The sequence below is a fragment of the Chamaea fasciata genome, unplaced genomic scaffold (assembly GCF_029207755.1).
Source record: "Chamaea fasciata isolate MVZ Bird 193981 ecotype frontalis unplaced genomic scaffold, bChaFas1.0.hap1 SCAF_3, whole genome shotgun sequence".
Lineage (NCBI taxonomy): Eukaryota > Metazoa > Chordata > Aves > Passeriformes > Sylviidae > Chamaea > Chamaea fasciata.
In genome coordinates, this window is record NW_027094088.1 from 34049713 (window position 1) to 34070021 (window position 20309).

The window sequence follows — 20309 nt, forward strand, 5'->3', positions numbered from 1 at the left end:
CTCTTCAAAGCTTTCCATTTAAGATGAAGTGAACCTTGTGTGCAAGTACTAATCTTGAACTTCAGCTTTTCACATTGGCCCGTGACTGCCAGGTTTTCATTCTAAACCACATCTTGTTCAGCCTAAATGTTATTAAGCCATCACTTTGAGTGTAAAGATACTATTCAGGAAAGCTAAGCAGTGAGTGATCAGGAGCAGGAAGAAGAAGAAAGGAACAAAGCAGAAAGATTAGAGAAAAATCTGTAACAGGTCAAGAAGCCTAAGGAAGGAAGTGCTCATGTTTGTTGGTTGTATCATCTGCAGGCTCTGAATGGCACTTCTTACTCCAGGCAGGAGGAAGAAGTGAGTCATTTATGATCTTAATTGTGTACATTTTCAGTAGAATTTGTCTGCTTTTGCAATATATGCTTTCATATTACCAGAGGACATCGCTTCTCTACTTGGCATCTCTTTTCTTGCAGCTTCTTGGTAGTGGTATCAAGAGTGAGCAGAGGGGAAAAAAAAAATGAGAGGGAATGAGGGAGCTTGACAGTGTATGCCTTGCTTCGTTACAGACTATGGTTTGGTTGGTTTTTAAAACAAGAGGTGTGTGTGTGTGTGAAATAAAGGTGGGAGAGGCAGTAAAGGGCCCCAAAAGTATGGCCTAGAGGTTTTTAACTGCAGTGGGAAAAGAGGAGTCATAGCTGAGCTGCAGAGAACAAGTAGTGCTTAACTTTTCTTGTGTGTTTGCAGCCTTACGCCTCTTTGATGTATGGGTTGGCTGTTTTTCATTACTTCTCATTACTTAATTTCTTTCTCCTTAATCTTTAGCTTTATAAATATTGTATTCAGGTGCTTCTGAAGTTAATCTTCCTAAAGAACACAATTTGCATGATAATTTTATTGACTTAATTTCAAGGCAATTAAATATCTAAATAGAGATCTCAAAAGACATAGTTGTAATCTGTCTATGGTGTTCTGCTTGAAGTTTGAAGGTTTCTGTAAAATGCTAACTGGCTGTTACTACCTAAGTAGAACATTTATTCTGCAGAGAAGTGAGGACTCCTTGCACCTGGTCAAAAGTAGCACCTTGAGGAGGACTTTCAGAAATGTGTTATCAACATAAATATTTATTAAATTAAATAGAGTTAATCCTGAACATTGTTTTTGAGAAATGACTGCAATCACTAGACTGGAAAGGTTGTTGTAATTAACTCAGCCATAAAGGGTGAGTTTAAAAGCTGTTTTCAGTCATGCTCATACTAACAGAATTTTCTTACACATTTGCTAAATGTGTAGAATAGATAGAAATACTCCTTTTATCTTTAACTATAATAAAGCCGAACTTGACATTTCTGTGTTCAACATACATATATTTTCTTGGTTCATTTTTGGGTTTTGTTTGTTTATTTTGTCCTTTTTCCTCCCTCCCCTTCTGTTCTACTATGTAGAGAAGCTGCAGGCAGTTTTGCAAATTTCCAAGCCGCAAATGGAGGTCTATAATGACAGTACTAACCTGGCATGCCGCAATGGACATCTCCAGTCAGGTGGGTTTGGTTTTACCAGCACCTATTGAGGGGATGTCTCTCACTTCCTGGTGTATTGCAAGGCAAAATAATGCAATGCTACATTCTGGCCCCACCAGCTTTAAAATAAAATTATTTATATTTTGGTTTTTAAAGGCTTTGTGTAAATTACATTCCATCCTTTCCATGGCTTTGACAACATTGTTTAATTCTGTAGCATTCAGTTTTCTCTTACAATGACTGTCGTAGAATTCAAATCTATTTACTAAAGCAACATTTTAGAAAATACTTCTCGTGTAATATTCTTCAAGAAATTACATTAAACCTGTTTTAGAAAGTGTCAGTGTTGGATATATAGGTTATATGTTGTATAATATAGAGCCTACGTTAATTAGCTCTTCCTTTATGATATTGTGAATATGCATTAAGCAACTTTAAATTTCAGGGGGTTTTTACATCAAGAAAGTGACATGCAATTGAAACGAGGGGGAAATGACAGCAGCTCTTGCATTTTTGTCAAAGAATGTTGTTTTAATGTTTGCCCAGAGTACTGAACCAAACTTGCTAAAATAGCAGAAATAAACTTTTTTGTTCATAAACAAGGTGTAAAGTTGTGAAAGTCTGAGGATTACCCGAAGTGTACAGAGTGTTTGCAGCTCTGGGATCCCTGGTACAATACCATGAAAGTCAGGCTATTAACAGGAATCTGGATTTCCTAAATGGCTGGTGCCTATGCTCTTGTGCTTGCTTTTTCTCTTTTTAGGGTGTGGGGCAAGGGAGGTTTTTTGCAAGAACATACTTGTAATACTTTTTTTCGTATAAGCAGTGTAAAAAGGTGGTTATGCTTCAATCTGTTAATTATCTTGCTGTTGTTCTTCCTTTATATATGTAAAACAGTATTTTCATGTGGATAACTCTAATAATTTAAAAACACAAAGTAGATGACAGAATTTCTTAGAAAACTACAAAATCAGTTTGCAGGCTACTTCAGATAAGGGGACTGTTGTCTCTGCCTGAGAAGGTGGAGGTATTGAGTCACAGGGCTCTGGCATAAGCTTAGTTTTCTGTCTATGGAAGGTTTTACCTGCCCTGTTGCCTAATCAGGTTGGGCTTTTAAAAAGGTCAGGATTTTGTGACATATGAAACATGGTCATTCTTAGTTTTAACATAAAACAAGTGTCTTTTTGCCCATCATTTGGTCTAAAATTACATTGCTTTGTTTTAATTGCCCTTAAAGGCCAAAGTCTTTACAGATGTTTTTGCTTCATAAATTTGTGTAAGAGTCTATTCTCACAGCTATGTTGCACATTTTCTATGTTTCCAAAGTGTGATTTGAGATTTTGTTCTCTCAAGATACTATTTGTGTCAGCCTTCCTCACCAATTTACTTGATTCTAACACAAATGACTGCCTATCCCCGTCTTCAGCATTTGTGGTTTCCAAACTTACATTAGTAGCTAGAGATTTTATTGAAAGCTTATCTTCCAGATTTATACTGAGATTTTTTTAAGACCTCATAGCAGTAGTATCATTTGCCCTTCAGTTGCAGAGGGCTATGCAGTAACCTGTCTGAAGAGTAATAACAAGTAGCCAAACTTTTACTTGGAAATAATATTAATTTTATATTCATCCTTCTTCTCATAGCAGTCTTAATTTAGATGTAAAACAATTTACCTGTATTTTTTTCCTCTCAAATGTGCTTGTTTTCCTTTGCATTGTGGATTGTTGTTTTCCTTTTTTTTTAAACAAGCTAGGGAAGGAGATTATGCCAGTCTTGTCAAAGGCAGAGTTTGAGTTTTATGAACCCATTTACTAGTCATACAATACTTGGAGTATTACAGTAATGCCAGTGTATACCATTTTACATGTAAATCTCAGCATGATGGATGGCCAGAGAAAGCATTACGTTTCTATTACCTCAACATGAATACTGTGCAGCTAGCTAGTATTTTATCTCAGTTCTCACATGGGAGGAGTTGCTGGCTTGTCTTTAATAGTAAACATATATTGGCAATGTTTGCCATGGTGCAAAAGTTGTATTTTTAATACTGAAGTTTCCAAAGGAGTTCCCCGAGTAGAAGAACGAGTAGCAATAAAATTGTTTTTAACTGCAGAATTTGACAAAAGCAGATCATTGACTGATGTGGCTCTGTCTGTTCAGAAACTACATACATAAAGTTATGGATAATTCTAGACTGGTGGATTTTTCTTCCAACTTGGTGTCCACAGACTGTGTACAATAACTTGTTTTAGTCCCTTTATATTACTTGTCAGTACGCATGTGTAGGGAATTTGAGGAATATTCCCTGATGATTTCTAAGAAGTCACAACTAAAGGCTGGAAATTGTTCTGCTGCAGTACAGGAATTGCTGCTGTTAATTTGAATTTAAACTTTCTTTTGGATGCATGAGAAGTTAGAGGCTAGTAGAAGCTTGTTTATTGACACGTGCTTTAATCGGGTTTAAATGCAGAGAAGAAAATGTAATGGTTTTGCTTTTTAGAAATATAAAGGATGTTGTTATATTAAGTAAATGAGCTACAGCTGGATAATTTTAAGTATGTTTTTGCATTTCCAGGTATTTTATATAATCAAGCTTCTCTTAGATTTATACATACATACACACAAACATATTTGTACTCTCTTTCCAACCAGTGTAATAAGTATCTATATTATATAATATAAACTTTTAACATTTCTCTCTGTAAGAGAGTCTGAAATTGAGCCCCTGTGTCTGCAGCTTATCACAATTTAACCAATAGAGAGCCCCAGACAAAATTTTGCTGCTTGCTTGTTTTTAATTTGTGTTGTGTGTGTATTTGGATGGCAGATTAAAATTGCAGGGATGCTTTCAGGACCAGACAGCTATTATGTCTGTGTAATCCAGTGGTGTTAGCCTGGAGCTATAAAGTAAATTATTCTGTCCAGAATTAGAGAGTAAAATCAAACTGATTAAGCATCAATTGCTATCCTGTAAGTATATATGAAGTAGATAGTTGAACTGTTCAGTGTTTCAAACGCACTTGAAAAAATTCCATGCTGTCTCTTTGTGATTAGAACACGTGTTAGGTACTTCCTTACTGTTTAAACAGAACAGTGAAACATTTGGCAAAAGGCTGCTGGAGATATTATGAAGACATTAAAGTCACTTGCTGCGTATTTCCAGTCTTTCAGTAGATAACAAATGAAAATGGGTAAGAAATGTGTTTGGGGGTCTTTGCATTTGTTGTGGCAAAATATGTATCTTGCATAATGGAACAGTAGGAGCTGTCTGACTTGCGGTGTTCACTTACACACCTCATGCTTTAGAAATAGGTAAGCTTTAGATAAACTGTAATTCTGAACGATTTGATAACATTTTTATTTGTTACTTCATTGAAAATTTGTATGTAAAATGAAGCTTCCCTCTGGAATTGACATTCAACAAACAACTACATTCAGGAGCTGTTCATCAGTGCTTCTTTATGTGCTACCCATCAGGACTGACAACAAAATGCAAAATGTGCAAAACTTACTGGTCCTGAGTCCTGGAGGTGCAGTTAGAGGAAATCATAATTTCTGTTAAACCTTGTCTCTTTTCCCTTCTTTCCTCCCTTCTGTTTCCAGCTTCCTGAAATACTCCGTACCTGTGTAATTTTATGACTCTCAAAATTGAAGTTATCTGTGTATCGTTCTGAATGTGTGGGAGTAGTTCTGGGAGAGTGAGATAATTGAGCAGCAAGTTAGGGTGAAGGACATGGAGAAAAACTTAGATTTTTGAAGCCTTCCCATGTTGACTTCAAGCCAGCTGTGCAAATGAGGTTGAGGTGGGCTAAAAAAACCCCAACCAAACTGAGTGCCACCTTTTGATTAAATTGGACCAGTCAAAGTGCTGAGGAGCTGGTTGTGTTAATAGATTCATATACTGCTTTCTGAACTTGAAAGTTACTAAGTATGCCTAATTTTAAAGAGTATTTGACTTGGAAATTCCTGTGCAGGAATGACTAAGTAAATGTATCCAGCTCTGGAGCTGTGGGTGGTTTAGTCAGTAGCCAGTTTTGGTGGTTTTTGTTGTTCTGTTTTTTGTTCGTTCATTTGTTTTTAACAAAAAGCATATTACAGGTAAATACAGTTATTTATATTCTTCGAGTTGCCTTGTTTCTTGCATATTGATGTATCTGCATTGTTTATTGTGACCCCTGCAGAGTTTCTGTAGCTCTAAAAAAGGGGTAGATTTGTGACTGAAGGAGGCCTTTAGAAACTTTTTCACTGAACTGTTAAGGATACCTGCAGGCTGTGTAGAGATTTGGTCCTGGTAGTATGTTAAAAGAGGCTGAGAACAGTGTAGTAATTAATGGATCCTTCCATAATACTGTTTGACTGAAGTATTCTTGGAGTTTTTTTAAACACAACATTTAAAATTACAAGGCTTTTTACTTAAAGTATTTTTCATTGAACTGCAATGTTATAAGTTAATCCTTTGTCGAGTCACTAATTTCCCTAAAAATCAGAGTTCTTTGGCTTGTTCCTTAAGACTAGCAGGTCAAATTGAGTTGCAGGTTTCTGCAATCCTAGTGAAGACACTTGTAGCTGAAATCTGTTTTGACTTTCCTTACTTCTGATGCCCTATTTTTCTTACCTAATCAAAAGACTCCTTAATCATTTTTAAAGGATATAAAATAAGACAGTATTTATAGTTTTCATCTCAGACAACAGTACTGTACTGGACAGTTTCCAATAGTGTATTGCCACCACAGAAAATACCCTAATCTAAAGCTATGCCCTAATTGTTAACCAGCCTGACCAATGTGCCTGCTTGCTGTATCACCTTCTTACCTCTTAATCTCTGTTTTGATGTTTTTCACGTGCCATTTCTGTGCCAAGGAACTTTATTTCATTGTGTATCCCATACAGAGAACATAGACATCAAGTGCTATTTTGTTTCCTCTGGATCAAAATGGCTTTTTGTAGTTTGGTGGCCTGTGGCCAGTATTTCAAGTTTATCTGTCACCTAATTTGAGACTTTACTGCTTCATCATGGAGGTGAATAAGTAGTGTGAGTGGAACGTCTAGTGATGTTTAAATATATTTTAAGACTTAATTTTTAATGTAGGAAGGTTAGCTGCTTCAGAGTTGTCCATTGAGAATTTACTTACACCTCGAGATTCCTAAAGTGAAAGCAAGCTGAAAGAAAAAACACCTGACAGTCACTTGCAAGTATAACTACTACTGTAATTTTTCCACGTTGAAATGCTTTGGTGAAGCCTCTGTGTGGAAGGTGCCTAGATAACGTTAGCTGACATCCAATTAACTAGCCTGCTAACATCACTTAAAGAATCAATATTCTGAATCTACAGGCTGGAAATTTGGGGTTACTGTAATGATTATTTTTAAGAGTTCTGGGGAAAGAAGACAGCAGAACACAAGCCAGAAGACTTGGCATACTAAGGAGTAGATGGTGTTCTTCCCTTGGTAACAGGACTAAGTTATATTTATTTTTTCTAAGATGGCTAACTAGGGTTCATTTTGAGAGCTTCTAAAAATTAGAATTTTAACTGTAAGTGAAAACAGCAGTCAATATCCCCTTAAAAACACTAAACCTCTTCAGAAATGTGCATGACTTTTCTATAATGCCGTACTATTGTTTCAACAATTCTATCTTCTAGTTGCATTTGATGGTAAAAGTATGATTGCTGCAAGTGTTCTTATGCCACTGGTTTTCTTTATAGAAAGTGGAGCAGTTCCAAAAAAGAAGGATCCCTTAACACACACGAGTAATTCCCTTCCTCGTTCAAAGACTGCTGCAAAAACCGGATCCACTGGCCTTTCGGGTCACCACAGAACACCCAGCTACAGTGGGGTATCATCATCTGTGTCTAGACCAACACCTAATCCTACACCTTCAGCTCACAAGGTATAGTGAGGATAAATATGGAAGTATGCACTTGAAAAATTAACTGTAAATTCCAGAAGAAGCTTTGGATTTAATGCCGTAATTGCAGTGTTGCAGCAGCAGAAAGTTTTTTGAAAAACCTGAAACTCCACATTTTTAGCCAGGCCTCTTGTGGTGTGCTGCAGAGTGGAATTTAGAAATTGGAGGGCATCAGGTGGGTGCATGGGCAAAAAGATTTTAAGTATAAACACCGTAATAAATTCTACTTGTTTTTAAAATTGCGTGGGAAGCTGAGTGAAAGTTACCTAGAAGAAAAATAAATGTTACTTCTAGCATGTAAAAGATGGAGGGAAAAATCTCTTACTCCAGAACTAGAAGATTTTTCTTCCTACATGTTCTTCTCTTCCAAAGCATTGCATGCATGCACAGGTGCTTTTGCAAGCGCATTGAAAAGCAAATTATGGTTAGGCTGGGGCTGAAACACAGAAGTAAGTCCTATAGTAAGAATACAGAAAAATACAGCGTTTTTGTTGACCCATCTTTTTCCCTTTCATCCTTATTACCCAGTAAAGTAGAATAAAGAGTAGAATGGACTAAACATAATAGTTCTGTTAAAACATTATTGCTGCTATAATATAATAAGACAGCTTTATGTGGCCTGTTACAAGGTATGACAGCAGTAGGAATTCTTGCTTGTAGGTATTGAGGACCTGAGATGGTTTGTGATGCTTATTTCCAGAGTATGCTGGGGAAAATGTTGTTAAATAAATGAATTATCAAACAAAAAAACCTCAAACCAAAGACCCTTCACCACTGGAGCCTAAGATACTCTACTTGTGGTTGACTAATATGATAGTATGATTTATAGCAAAATACAGCATTAGTATATTGGGTATTTGTTAACATGCTGTTTTACTGAAGCAAATGAAATGTAGATCTTACTTTGTTTAACACTACACTTTCAAAGTATTAATCTGGGGGTTTTGATTTTCTTTTCTTCGCCCCTCTCCAGGCTGCTCCTAAAAATAGCAGAACAAATAAGCCTTCTACTCCTACCACTGCTCCTCGAAAAAAGAAAGACACAAAGATATTTAGAAATGTGGACAGCAATCTCGCTAATCTTATCCTAAATGAAGTTGTTGATAGGTAAGCATGAAGAAAAGTAGGCTTTTCAATCCAGTAAATCAGTTTTGCATTCAGTACAATCTTAGTCCACTTGGACTGAAATTAGTACTTCTACTTCATTGGGGGTTTTTGAGGTTTTTTGGATGGGTTTTTTTAATTGTTACTTTGGCAAAAGGATGTTTTAAATCACTTCACAATATAAGTTGTAGATTTTCTCAAAAGGATTCTGTATAAATAGTCAAATGCATTAAATTAGTCAGCTGCAGCTGAAAAAAGAGTATCTCATTGTTAGACTAATTAGTATTCCATTTCTTTGTTAGTGGGCCAGCTGTCAAATTCGATGATATCGCAGGGCAGGAACTGGCTAAGCAAGCTTTGCAAGAAATTGTTATCCTTCCTTCTCTTAGGCCTGAGGTAAGCAACTGGGTATTGTTATCAATCTGTGACAGGATGAAAGAAATGTACTGTGCTTCACACATGAAATGACGATTCCTGGATCCTCTTTTTACTGGTTAGGATTGCTAGGGGTAGCTGTGGGGTCCTAATCATCTTGGAAAAGGATTTATGTGTTAAAATGCTACCATGAAATTCCTTATCTTCTGGTTAATCAATGTTGCAGAAAGTGAGTGGAGCAAGAAAAAAAAAAGAAATCCCCAAAAAACCCAAGTCCAAACCAAATCAGCAAACCACAATCCCCTGAAAACCAACAAACAAAAAACCACAAGACCCCCACAACCCCATAAAACAAACAAACAGCAGAAGCAAACAAACAAAATTTCTCACTGTGTGTCAGGCTGACTGTTCCAGATAGCTATAGCTGTGTGTCCAACCCTCTATGGCCATGTAAAGGACAAAACCCACAGCTGGAAGGGTGAAATGAGATTTGTATAGGTAAATTAGGTCTAGCTGATTGGAAGAACATTATTGTTTTTGTGGTCAACCTCTCTGTGAGGATGTTGGTTAAACACTGAATAGTTTATTCACAGATGGAGAGGATGTAAAGAAGTGTAGTGAACAAACAAGTACACTGAGATACATGACATTTGAAGGCAGGTTTCCTCTTTACTTTGCTGTGTGGAAGTTGATCATTTAGGCTTTTATTTATCATAGATGGTATCTCAGCTACTGTGGCTGCCTAGATTCAGGCCTAGCTTGCATACTGCTGGAATTTTCTGAGCTACTTCTAAGAAATAATTAAATTGGTCATTTTCTAAAGCTGTACTTACTAAAAGTTGCAGTGCTTTTGAGGAAATTGTGTGCAATGATTTCCTGCAGTGCTCTCGTAAGACCCCACCTGGAGTGCTCTGTCCACTTCTGGGGTCCCCAACACAGGAAGGGCATGAACCTGTTGGAGCAAGCCCAGAGGAGGAACAGCTAGATGATCAGAGGGCTGGAGTACCTGTCCTGAAAGGAAAGGCTGAGAATTGGGGTTGTTAAGCTTGGAGAAGAGAGGGCCCCAGGCTGACCTTAATACGTTATTTCGGTACCTGAAGGAGATACAAAAGAAAACTGGTGAGGAGCTGTTTACAAGGGCAGGTGGTGACAGAACAAGGGAAAATGGCTTCAAACTGAGAGTAGGTTTAGATTTGGATATTAGGAAGAAATTAATCACTGTGAGGCTGATGAGACACTTGAACAGGCTGTCCAGAGAAGGTGTGGATGTCCCATCCTGGAGTTGTTGAAAGCTGGATTGGAAGGGACTTTGAGCAGTGTGGTTTAGTGGAAAATGTCCCTGCCCATGACAGGGAATTTGGAAGTAGATGCTCTTCAAAGTCCCTTTCAACTCAGGCCCACTTTATGATTCTATGATTATTGAAGAAAAATTGCAGTTTGTACTTTTTGTTTGCTTGTGGGTCTCATTTGTTAAATGTACAGGTGACTAGAGTTGCTCTGTTGTTTTCCCCTTAAATGCAGCTACTGGTTTTGAAGCAGCATGGGAAAGAATCCCTAAACCTGGCAGAACATCACAGAAATACAAGCTGTAAGGAGAACAAAGCTTTGGCAACAAATGTGTGTGCTCAGATGTTGTTATGCAGAAGGAAGATGTCATTATAGCATCTCTGTTACTACAGTGCAGTAGTATGTCAAGTGTGTTGTTCAGTGACACCAATACTGTGAGCTGAGTGGGAAGGACTTGGAGATGTGAGGTTTGGAGTAGGTTTTCCAGTTATGTGGTATCTTTAGTAAGGTTTTCTCATATTACTGTAGCTAGCAATGGGCCTGGCCTTGGTTTACGTTGAGATGTAATAAGGACAGAGAGTCCCATGAATTTTTAAACTTTCCTTGGAAGTAGAGGGGGTTGGTTTTATTCCTTGTAAGTGAACACGGTAGATGTGGCAACTGTAGGGGGATGCTTAGTAAATTGACACTAGTTCAGTCTTAATCTAAATGAGTTTTGAACTCAAATTCATATTTAACAAGCCAATGGTATTTTAGTAGGAGAGCAAAAATTGAGGTACATGAGCAGGAAACATTGGCTGCAGCCATCTCAGTGGTAAGATCCTGATGAAATGCTAGCAGTTAGTTCAGACCATGTTCAGTATAGTTAGCCTGTTACATGAAGCTTTTCAAGTTTTTGTTTTCTCAGTAATAAGTGTCAGTGCAGCTGAACTGTAGGTGATGAAGAGTTATAGATTTAATTTGATCTGGGCTGTGTGAAAATGGTGGAACTCTCCAAGAATTATTTCAAACAAAAGAAGTCAAAGAATGCACATGGTGGTAGGCAGCATGGAAAGCAGAAACACTGGAGTGTTCACTCAGTGAATAGCTGGGTAACTACTTTTAGGGATCAGAGTCAAGAACAACCAAATTGCCATGGGTGATGAAATAATAGAGAAAACACGTGTTGGTCAGTCATGACAGAAATACAGCACTGGTAATGGAGCTGTTTGCTGTCATGGATATTGCGGAAAGAAATGCCTGCCCACAGTGCTGTTTACGCATGGGATGTATATGAGATACCCTCCTATTGCTTTTGCTTGTTTATTGGTATTACTGGAAGCTGGAAGGGAGGGGTGAGTGTGAGACCAAAAGAGAAACTGTGAAACTTTTGAGGGAAGGGATACAGACAAAGTGCTAGAGAAAACAGGAAAGAGTAATAACTAAAAGTTATGTATTCTCTGAGAATTTGTAGACTTGCTTGCTATGATGCTACATATGGTGGGGGCAGTTTTATAGAGTAAGAAAAAAGAATCTAGTGCAAAGTGAGAGAGAGATGACTATCAGTAGCATAGAGTAGGTGGTTGTTAAGTAATATTTTAAATAATTTTGTTGAAAGCTTGTCTTCTCAAGTTTCATTTAATAAGGAAAAATGAAGGAGTTCTCCCATATGGACTCAGTAAGAACACTACTCTAGGTCTCCTACTGTATACCTGGATTACTCCCTTTTTAACTGGAATTGATGCTTTAAACTTGATAGGCTAGTCTGTCTTGTGGAAAGTGTTTTAAACTGCTTTCACAGTGCATCCAGGCACAGAACAATTACAACATAATTTAGCTGCTGTGTGGGAAACAATAGTGGTGTGCATTAGGTCAAGTTAGTAACAGAGTGTAGTTCTCTCAAAGCCTGTACTGTTGCGGCACTCACTGCTGCTGTTACTGTCAGTGCTAGCCAGTGTCCTCAGTCTTAAACCATTCTCTTACAAAGGTAAAGCCACATTTTATTCAAGTCTTCGATGATAACTTATTGTGATGTCCTTTTCAGTTATTTACAGGTCTGAGAGCTCCCGCACGTGGTTTATTGCTGTTTGGCCCACCAGGAAATGGGAAGACAATGTTGGTGAGAAAATTACTTCATGCATTAGGTGGTGGGCTTAAAATGTAGCCACTAGGGGTGGCTTTCAGTCTGGGGTTTGGACTAATAAACTGTACATTCTTAAAGAATACGTATTACAGTGTTGTGTATATAAAAATGCAAAATTGTTCTTGATCCTGGATTTTATGGAGGGAATTTCTAAACTGTTCTCTCTTTAATCATTTTCATTATGACAAGTAATGTTTTACAACTTAAGCCAGCAAGTCCAGGTTTCATTTTCAGAGAGAGCAAAAGGAAATGGGTTAATTGTTTTGTACAGCAGTGTTTAATCAGAAATTACCTGCTCTCCACTGAAACATACTAGAAGTACATTTTGGAAATGGAGAGAGAGCACAGTAGCAATAAAGGGATTGTCTCACTTGCACACTGCTGTGCAAGAGCTGTGGAACTGCCTGGCCACAGCTTTTTTCCTCAGGCTGATGTGCTAGATTCAGGAAGTGGAGCACCGTGGCTGTGCATCAGCCGGGGAGCATCGAGTGTCCTGATACAGCTGAGCCGGGTGCATCGTCCTGATCACGTGGTGTGGCTGCAGCTGCACACTCTGCTGACACTGGAGCTGCATCAGCTCTGGAGTGCAGGAGGGTGAATGTAGAGCAGCTCCTGTAGGCTCATCTGTTATGTTTGACATACTGGAATATAATTGCTAATCACTAAAATTAGACTCTATAACCAGGGAATCGTAATTTCTTGAATGCAGTGAAACTGTTAAAGAGGAGGGTAGTCTGAATGAGCATTCTGACTGATTGTTTTCTCTGGCTTTCCTCTGAAAATAGCTTTTGCATAGATAAGGGAGGGGGGAAAAACACCATAATTTTTTATGCGATTTGATCCAACTGATGCCTTAAATTACCACCCTAAATGAGTTAAAACTGGCTTAGATGTCTATTCAGGAGAAATTGAAAGGAAATGGAGACTTTTATGCTTCCAAAAGCAAGTTGTAGTTGGCTATGGAGCTAATGGGATTAGAGAAGTCTATGGGAGTCTCGAAATTTCTCTATTGGTTTGACTGCATAGCCATTCTCATTTGTAAGTGACCTGGACAGAAGTTTTCTGTACCATTTTTACAATGTTCTCCCTTTCAAAGCTGTCTGTCAGATGCAGAGAACTATCTTCAGTATGATAGTTTTTAAAAGTACTTCTGTTTTCCCCCCCTTTCCTAGGCCAAAGCAGTTGCTGCAGAATCAAATGCTACTTTCTTTAATATCAGCGCAGCGAGCCTGACTTCAAAATATGTAAGTAGTGGCTGTAAATTACATTGATTTGGAAACACCCATGCTTTAACTGGGGCTTAAGAAAGCCAGAGACTTATGATGAGTCCTTGGTGAACTGTTAGCCTATAATGAACATAGTTTATAAAAAGTGACTTGTGAAATAAAAAAAAAAATTGTTCTGTGCTTATGGTGAATCAATGTCTAAGATTTTTTCAGCTCAGCTGTGGCACTGGCAGTAATGCAGATGAGTGGTTGTGGGGCTTTTTTGTCTTTGAAAAGTGAATTAGTTGGGTCCCAGCTCTCTTTCACTCTGGTAGTTTAGGAACCAAAATCTCCTGACAGTTAACTCAGTTGTGATCATAAGAGAAGTTGTAGTGTTTCTTTTAAGATGTAAACCACACTGTTGTACATACTGAACCAGTGATAATCTGAATATGTATCAATGGACTGAGTGAGGTTGGTTACCAGTAAGATTTTCTATAGATCCTTCTGTTAGCTGTCTCATAGTAAAAAATTTTTAACTTCCTCTAAAACCAGTTTATTGTTATTTTAGGTGGGTGAAGGGGAGAAACTGGTGCGTGCACTATTTGCAGTAGCCAGAGAACTTCAACCTTCTATCATTTTTATTGGTAAGACCTTAAATGTTCACTTTTATTTACTTTCTTGCATAATCTTACTTACCAAAGTAAGTAACTGTTTTGGATAATTCTGTAGCGCAGGACAGGTGTCTCAGATATGACCTGCTGGCCAATCAGTAGTGCATAAAAAGTATGTTACATTACTGTTACATCGTTTAGTTGGTGGTGATAGTGGGAAGAGGTGCTCTCAAAAAGAAAAATACTGTACCGCCTTTACAGACTAAGTTTATTAAACTTCAAACATGGAAATGCATTTTTCTTGTTCTGAGTAGCAGTTTATCATCAGAAAGAATATTTTTGTTCCTCTTATCTGTGCTTTGCATTACGTATTCATAGGCCAACACATCACACAAGTTTTTAAACTTTCCTAAGATCTGTCTGTCTCCTAAAGAATAAAGATCTGGTCTTTCTTAATGGAGCCCTATATTAGCAAAGGAACTTAGGCAAATACAAAGACTTTGATGTTGTATGCTTAATTAAGATGTATTTCTTCATTTTTTAGATGAAGTTGATAGCCTTTTGTGTGAAAGACGGGAAGGTGAACATGATGCTAGCAGGCGTCTAAAAACAGAATTTTTAATAGAATTTGATGGTGTAAGTATTTAGTCCTGGTATTGTTTGATTTAGCTAAAATTGGCTAATGTAGTGGGTACCAGTACAACCTACAGGTGAATTATACAAGAGGTTTGGTTGCTGGGGCTTAGCTCAGCCTCCCTCCCACCTCACCATAATTGTCAAACAGCTTTTTTTGGTTGTTTTTAATTTCCTGCCTGCTTCCTGTTGTATTTTGGAAGATGAGGTCTGTGCTAAAAGGTAGCAGTCTGGAGATGAGCTGTAATAATGCGTTGGAAGATTATGGACAGAGAAGAAAGGATAACAGAGGGCAGCAGTAAAGGAGCTGTGAGGACAACTGTTCTAACAGGACAAGAGGGACATTTGAGGGTCATGGAGTGTTGAATCCATGTTTGCAATTGCATGGCTTGATGAATCACTTCTCTTTATTCTGGCAAAGCAAAACAAGATTAAATGGCTTTTAAAATTTTTTTTCTTTCAAAGGAATATGTGTCACAAGCATGCACTCTCAAGAGGGGACACTTGGGGGATGAGGATTTCAAACAGACTAGTTCAGATTATATACGTACATATAGGTATCTCATGCATACACAGCTCTGACACATCAGAAATACTAATTTCTGTGTTAGTACACCTTTTATTGAACTATAACTTTTTTCTTGGCATCAAAAGCTAGAGAAGACAGAATCCAGTAAGAAGTATTTAATGGCATGAATACAATACCCAGGAGTAGGAACTGGATTTCATTGTGGGACACAAACACAAATGAGTATCAGAATATTTTTCTATCACAGCACTGTTCTTGTATTGAATAATTTTAGTTTGTGTTCCATTAGTGCAATGGAATATTGCTGCAGTGGTAAAGCAGTAGTAATGAGGCACGGGAAGAGCAGATAACGATATGGAGAGACAGCAAGGTTGGGAAAAACTCCAAAATGGATGAATCAAGACAATTTGACAGTGATATGCAGAAATTATTACACACACATGCAGAGTTTTCCCTTAAAATGAAAAGGGAAAAAAATAAAATGCAAAGTTTGTTGACTTAATATTTAAGATGTAGCCATGTCATACAGTATTTTTGGGGAACCTTTTGAACATGGTATGGTAGCAGTGAATCTAAATCTATGAATTGAACACTAAGTGAATAATAATGTCTCTGATAGCTCAATGCTTTCCCTGAAGTTTGGAAGCTCCAAGTTTCCATATTTTTGGGTATGAGTGAATTGCTGTGTCTTTCTGCTATTATGGTTATTTTATAGTGTATTTTGATTACTGGATTCATGCAAGGCCTGCATTAGATGGATCTCTGTTCTGATTTTGTGGTTCTCTCTATACTTTAAACTAAAGTTTTGATTCTCACCCTATAGGCTTCAAAACAATGTTTGGTGTTAAAACCCCAGAACAGCAGAAAGTCTCTGACTTTTTCAACATAATTATCTCCTGGTGACAAAACTTATGAGTGCCTTTCATAGTTTTATAGTCTCAGTTTTTTCCAGAAAGACTTTTTTGGGTTTTTTCTTTCTACCTTTTCCTGGTTTGACTTTACATTTGTCCGAGGAATATTTTAAACTTATCTTAATGGGAAAAAACCCAAAACATGTATATGTATTAAGATCCCATCAGTGTACTGAATACATGGCAAGTCTCTAACTGGTTTTGTTATATTTTTGCTTGATGTAGACTGTGTAAATTGAAAGCTGTCTTACCTCCATTATATAGGTGCAGTCTTCTGGAGAGGACAGAATACTTGTGATGGGAGCAACAAACAGGCCTCAGGAGCTTGATGATGCTGTTCTCAGGTATCAAAACATCTCTTTTTCTGAATATACAGTAGGATGATACTCATTATGCAGAACAGGTTTTGCCTACTATCTTGGTGAAGTTTTGTAATAAGCAAAAGCTGTTCAGCAAGGCTAAATTATTTAACCTCTCAAAGAGGGGCTTTACTATTTTCTTTTAAGATGCATCTGCACAATCATGATTGTCTCGGAATTGTCTGAAACAGTAGTACCTGTTGAGATCAAGTCAGTGTTTTTTAAATTTCTTGAATTTAATACTTTACTTTTTTGTTATTTGAATCTTAATGGCAGAATAAAGGAGAAAATTTGATCAGTACTCCAGATTGACAAGAAATCCAGTATTTCTTCTCTGTGAATATTGTCTTCTGACATCCCATGCAATTACAGATCTTGCTGGGGTTTTGCCTTAGGACTTTTTTGTTAAAAGTACTCATACATTACTCTCTTTTCATTCTTGATTGAGGAAATTAGATGTGTCAGCACTGTCTGAAGAAATGATTCCAAAGACTTCTTTTGTGTAAAAATTAAGAGATGCTTCATTTCATTGCTAGTAATCAGTTGTATTTCTACCTTTAGAGTGTTTCCCCTCTGAGAGGAGTCTTATAACTTCAGATAAGAATAATGCGGTACCAGTGGCTTGTACATATTTTTTGTTGGATTGTTGGTGTTTTTTTCAAAATCTCCAATTCTACTTCCTAGAATTTGATGATGGAAGTGAAATTTTGTCACCTAACCAAACCAAATGTTAGATTTGTATGTGCTATGTAGTTACAGAATAGTGTGAACAATGTACACATGTTTGGGTTTTTTTCAGACGATTCACCAAACGGGTATATGTGTCTTTACCAAACGAGGAAGTAAGTATTGTTTTCCACTCATATTTTCAAGACACTTAGAGGTAATTCTTAAACTTGCCCTTGTGGATGGTTACAATTCTGTGAACTTACTTCTGGCTCACCTTGATCATATACACTGTGCATTAATTCTGGGAACTATTTTAAGTTTTTGCCTTTTTTCTTTCCAGTCATACTACTAGCAAATCTGGTGGTAGCTACTCAGTATTTCTTGACTAGTGAGGAGTTGCTTACAAACTGGCAGATGTGGCCAAGTCTGAAGTAGGACTTACAGGAACATGTTTGTTTGGCTGAAGGAGAGTGTTCTGTTGCAAGAGATAAAAGTAATTTTCCTAATGTTTTTTAGTTCAATAGGACTTTTGATGAAGATTCTAATGACTTATTCTTGATATCAGTAGTTAGGCTCTTGATCTTGTTTTTACCCAGTCCTTGTCTCTGCTCCTGAGAGATGATACTGTACAGCCTAATTGCACAAGCACTACAGGCAAGTTTAAACTGGTGAAGCACAAAAGCAAACCTGACAAAAGCGTAGTTCTGTTCTTGCAGCACAATTTTAAGTGTTCCATGAAAACAAGTTTTACATCTGATAATTTTATCTTCTTTTCAGACAAGATTAATTTTACTAAAAAATCTTCTAAGCAAGCAAGGAAGTCCATTAACCCAAAAAGAGTTGGCTCAACTAGCTAGGTAAGTATTTTGTAACCATACTAAATTAATAAATTCCTCTACTGCATTCATTCAGACTGTTTACTTCATTCCAAGTGTAACTGATGTAAATCATCCGACAGCAGCATGAATTGCGTGCATTTGGGGAAGATGGTTCCCTGTCAGGCTCTATGAAAGTGTTTTTATATATACATGTGCAGGACACACCCAGTCAGGTTTATGTTGTTGAAACATGCTCATCAGCTCTTTCCTTTGAGGAAGAGGGAGGAGGATGCTTCTTCCCACCTGTCCCTCAAGGAGTCCAGTTCTCCTCCCTGATGCAAAAAGATAGCACCAGTTTTGCATGTGGCATTAATTTCAAATAAAAGGCAAGTTCTTGTTGCTGGTGCCTTGCTAGGCTTGTTGAATGTATTACCAACATAGCAGAGCAAGAACTGGATAATTTTAGTTTCTTTTCACTTTCAAATTTGATTAGGAAAATGTGGGTTAATTTTTCCCTTCTGTTATGAAACAGTTTTTATGTTTTTTATCATTGAGATTGGCACAGTACTGCTCTTAGTCACCTAAATCTCAAAATGGGTGTGGAGGAGATTAGACTAAAAAGCAGGCAGGGCAGGAAGGAGTGAAAGCAGAGCATGAAATAGCAAAGATAGGCAGGTGGATGTACTTCAGTCTGTTTCTCTTTGTGGTAGTACACCAGAGGTAAGTACAGTCTTGGATACAGCATTTGTCAGCCTCTTAGTAATGTTGCAGAAGTTGATGTGTTACCCAGCTGTGGATATATTTCCTCTGTGCTTGCAGATTGCTAGCTCAGGTCACATTTAGGCTGCAGTAATAGCTAACTGGAGGAAAACCACACTCATTCTCCTGTATTCTAACTGCAAATAAAAGAACCAAATTACAAAGGCAATTTAAGTACACCTTTTTAAATGGATTTAAAGAAAATGTAAAAGTTGAGTATCCTGCCTGCTTCTTTTGCCATCTTTCTTTGTTTTAAAGAGGGAAGTATTTAACCTCCATTATGATTTTGTTTTCCTTTGCTCCTCTGTAACTTTTTCTGTAAACTATAACAGCCTTCATGATCTCCAGAAGACTAAGCTCTTGTTGCTGCGGCTAGCCACTGCTCTATAAGGGTGGTGGTTTTGTTTTTAAACTTTGCTTTAGGTAGCCTGTGCTACTCATTTTCACTTGGCTGGCATTTTGTATTGGTGGCTTCCTGGTTCAGTGGAGGCCTTCATTCTCCAGAGTATTTCATTGGTTAACTTGGATATTAAGCCTGATTCTGGAACAGCTCCCACAGTTTAAAACACAAACCCTAGTGGGTAGCAGAATTTACCTTCCTTTCAGTTCACTTTGTATCATATTAAACATGTGGTATTGGTTTCTCTCATTTTACTGACTGGTTTGAAAGAGTACAGGACAGTTGAGGTCTTGGTTTTACCGTAATTGACAAATGTTGATCAACTACTGGCACAGAATTCTTGTAACAGAAATAATAAATGTGCTTGGGATCAGTTTTCATCTACAAATCATAGTTGCTACCTTTCTTCTGTTTCTAGAATGTTATTTGGGACTTGAATATCTGTACTTTAAATTTAAACGGTGAAAGATCACTTATAGTGTAATATGGATCACTTATAGTGGATGCACTTCTGATTTATTAAACTTGCAAAATAAAATCAAAGTAGTACTTCTTCTGATTAAGTAAAATTTTGATTATCTGCAATTAAATTGATGTGGTTTGAAGCAGGTTTTTGATTTTTTTCCTTCCTCCTTGACCCTACTTTTTCCTTTGACAAAGAATGACAGATGGATACTCTGGAAGTGACCTAACTGCATTAGCGAAGGATGCAGCACTGGGCCCCATTCGAGGTAAGCTGCGGAGATTTTGATTGAGGTTTTGACATCAGAGATATATTTTCTTACATGTTTATAATTCTCAAACCTCTGAAATTTAACTTTTTACATTGTATTTTCATCTGTTCCTCATAATAGCATCTTCATAAGATTTGCTTACACAAAAACCTTCAGCATCTCACCATATGAAACAGAAAATTGTTGTGTCATAGGAGAAAAGCAGTGTGAAGTGTTTCTCACTGATTTGTAGGGTTTTTAACTAGTGTTATTCTGAGGCTGGTGTCAGTTCTGTTGTAGCTAAGTTATTACTTGAATAGCGATTGCTGATTGCATTACTTGTCTTTATAAATGGGTCAAATCTCTTTCAAGTCCAAGGGAAGGAAAACTGAAACAAG

At 37.4% G+C, this 20309-nt stretch overlaps 1 protein-coding gene across 4 annotated transcripts in view; it reads left to right on the forward strand.

Annotated features, from left to right (window-relative positions):
* SPAST (spastin) overlaps window positions 1-20309 on the forward strand; it is a 38639-nt gene that overhangs the window by 10012 nt on the left and 8318 nt on the right. For 2 of the 4 annotated variants that reach the window (XM_066178553.1, XM_066178554.1), the window contains exons 4-15: window positions 1431-1526; window positions 7211-7395; window positions 8387-8520; window positions 8820-8913; window positions 12203-12277; window positions 13474-13545; window positions 14078-14153; window positions 14665-14756; window positions 16458-16537; window positions 17352-17394; window positions 17999-18078; window positions 19859-19929. In XM_066178553.1, coding sequence (XP_066034650.1) covers window positions 1431-1526; window positions 7211-7395; window positions 8387-8520; window positions 8820-8913; window positions 12203-12277; window positions 13474-13545; window positions 14078-14153; window positions 14665-14756; window positions 16458-16537; window positions 17352-17394; window positions 17999-18078; window positions 19859-19929 — 1098 coding nt within the window. The remainder of the gene's footprint in view (window positions 1-1430; window positions 1527-7210; window positions 7396-8386; window positions 8521-8819; window positions 8914-12202; window positions 12278-13473; window positions 13546-14077; window positions 14154-14664; window positions 14757-16457; window positions 16538-17351; window positions 17395-17998; window positions 18079-19858; window positions 19930-20309) is intronic. The other 2 variants (XM_066178555.1, XM_066178556.1) reach the window with 1 other exon arrangement.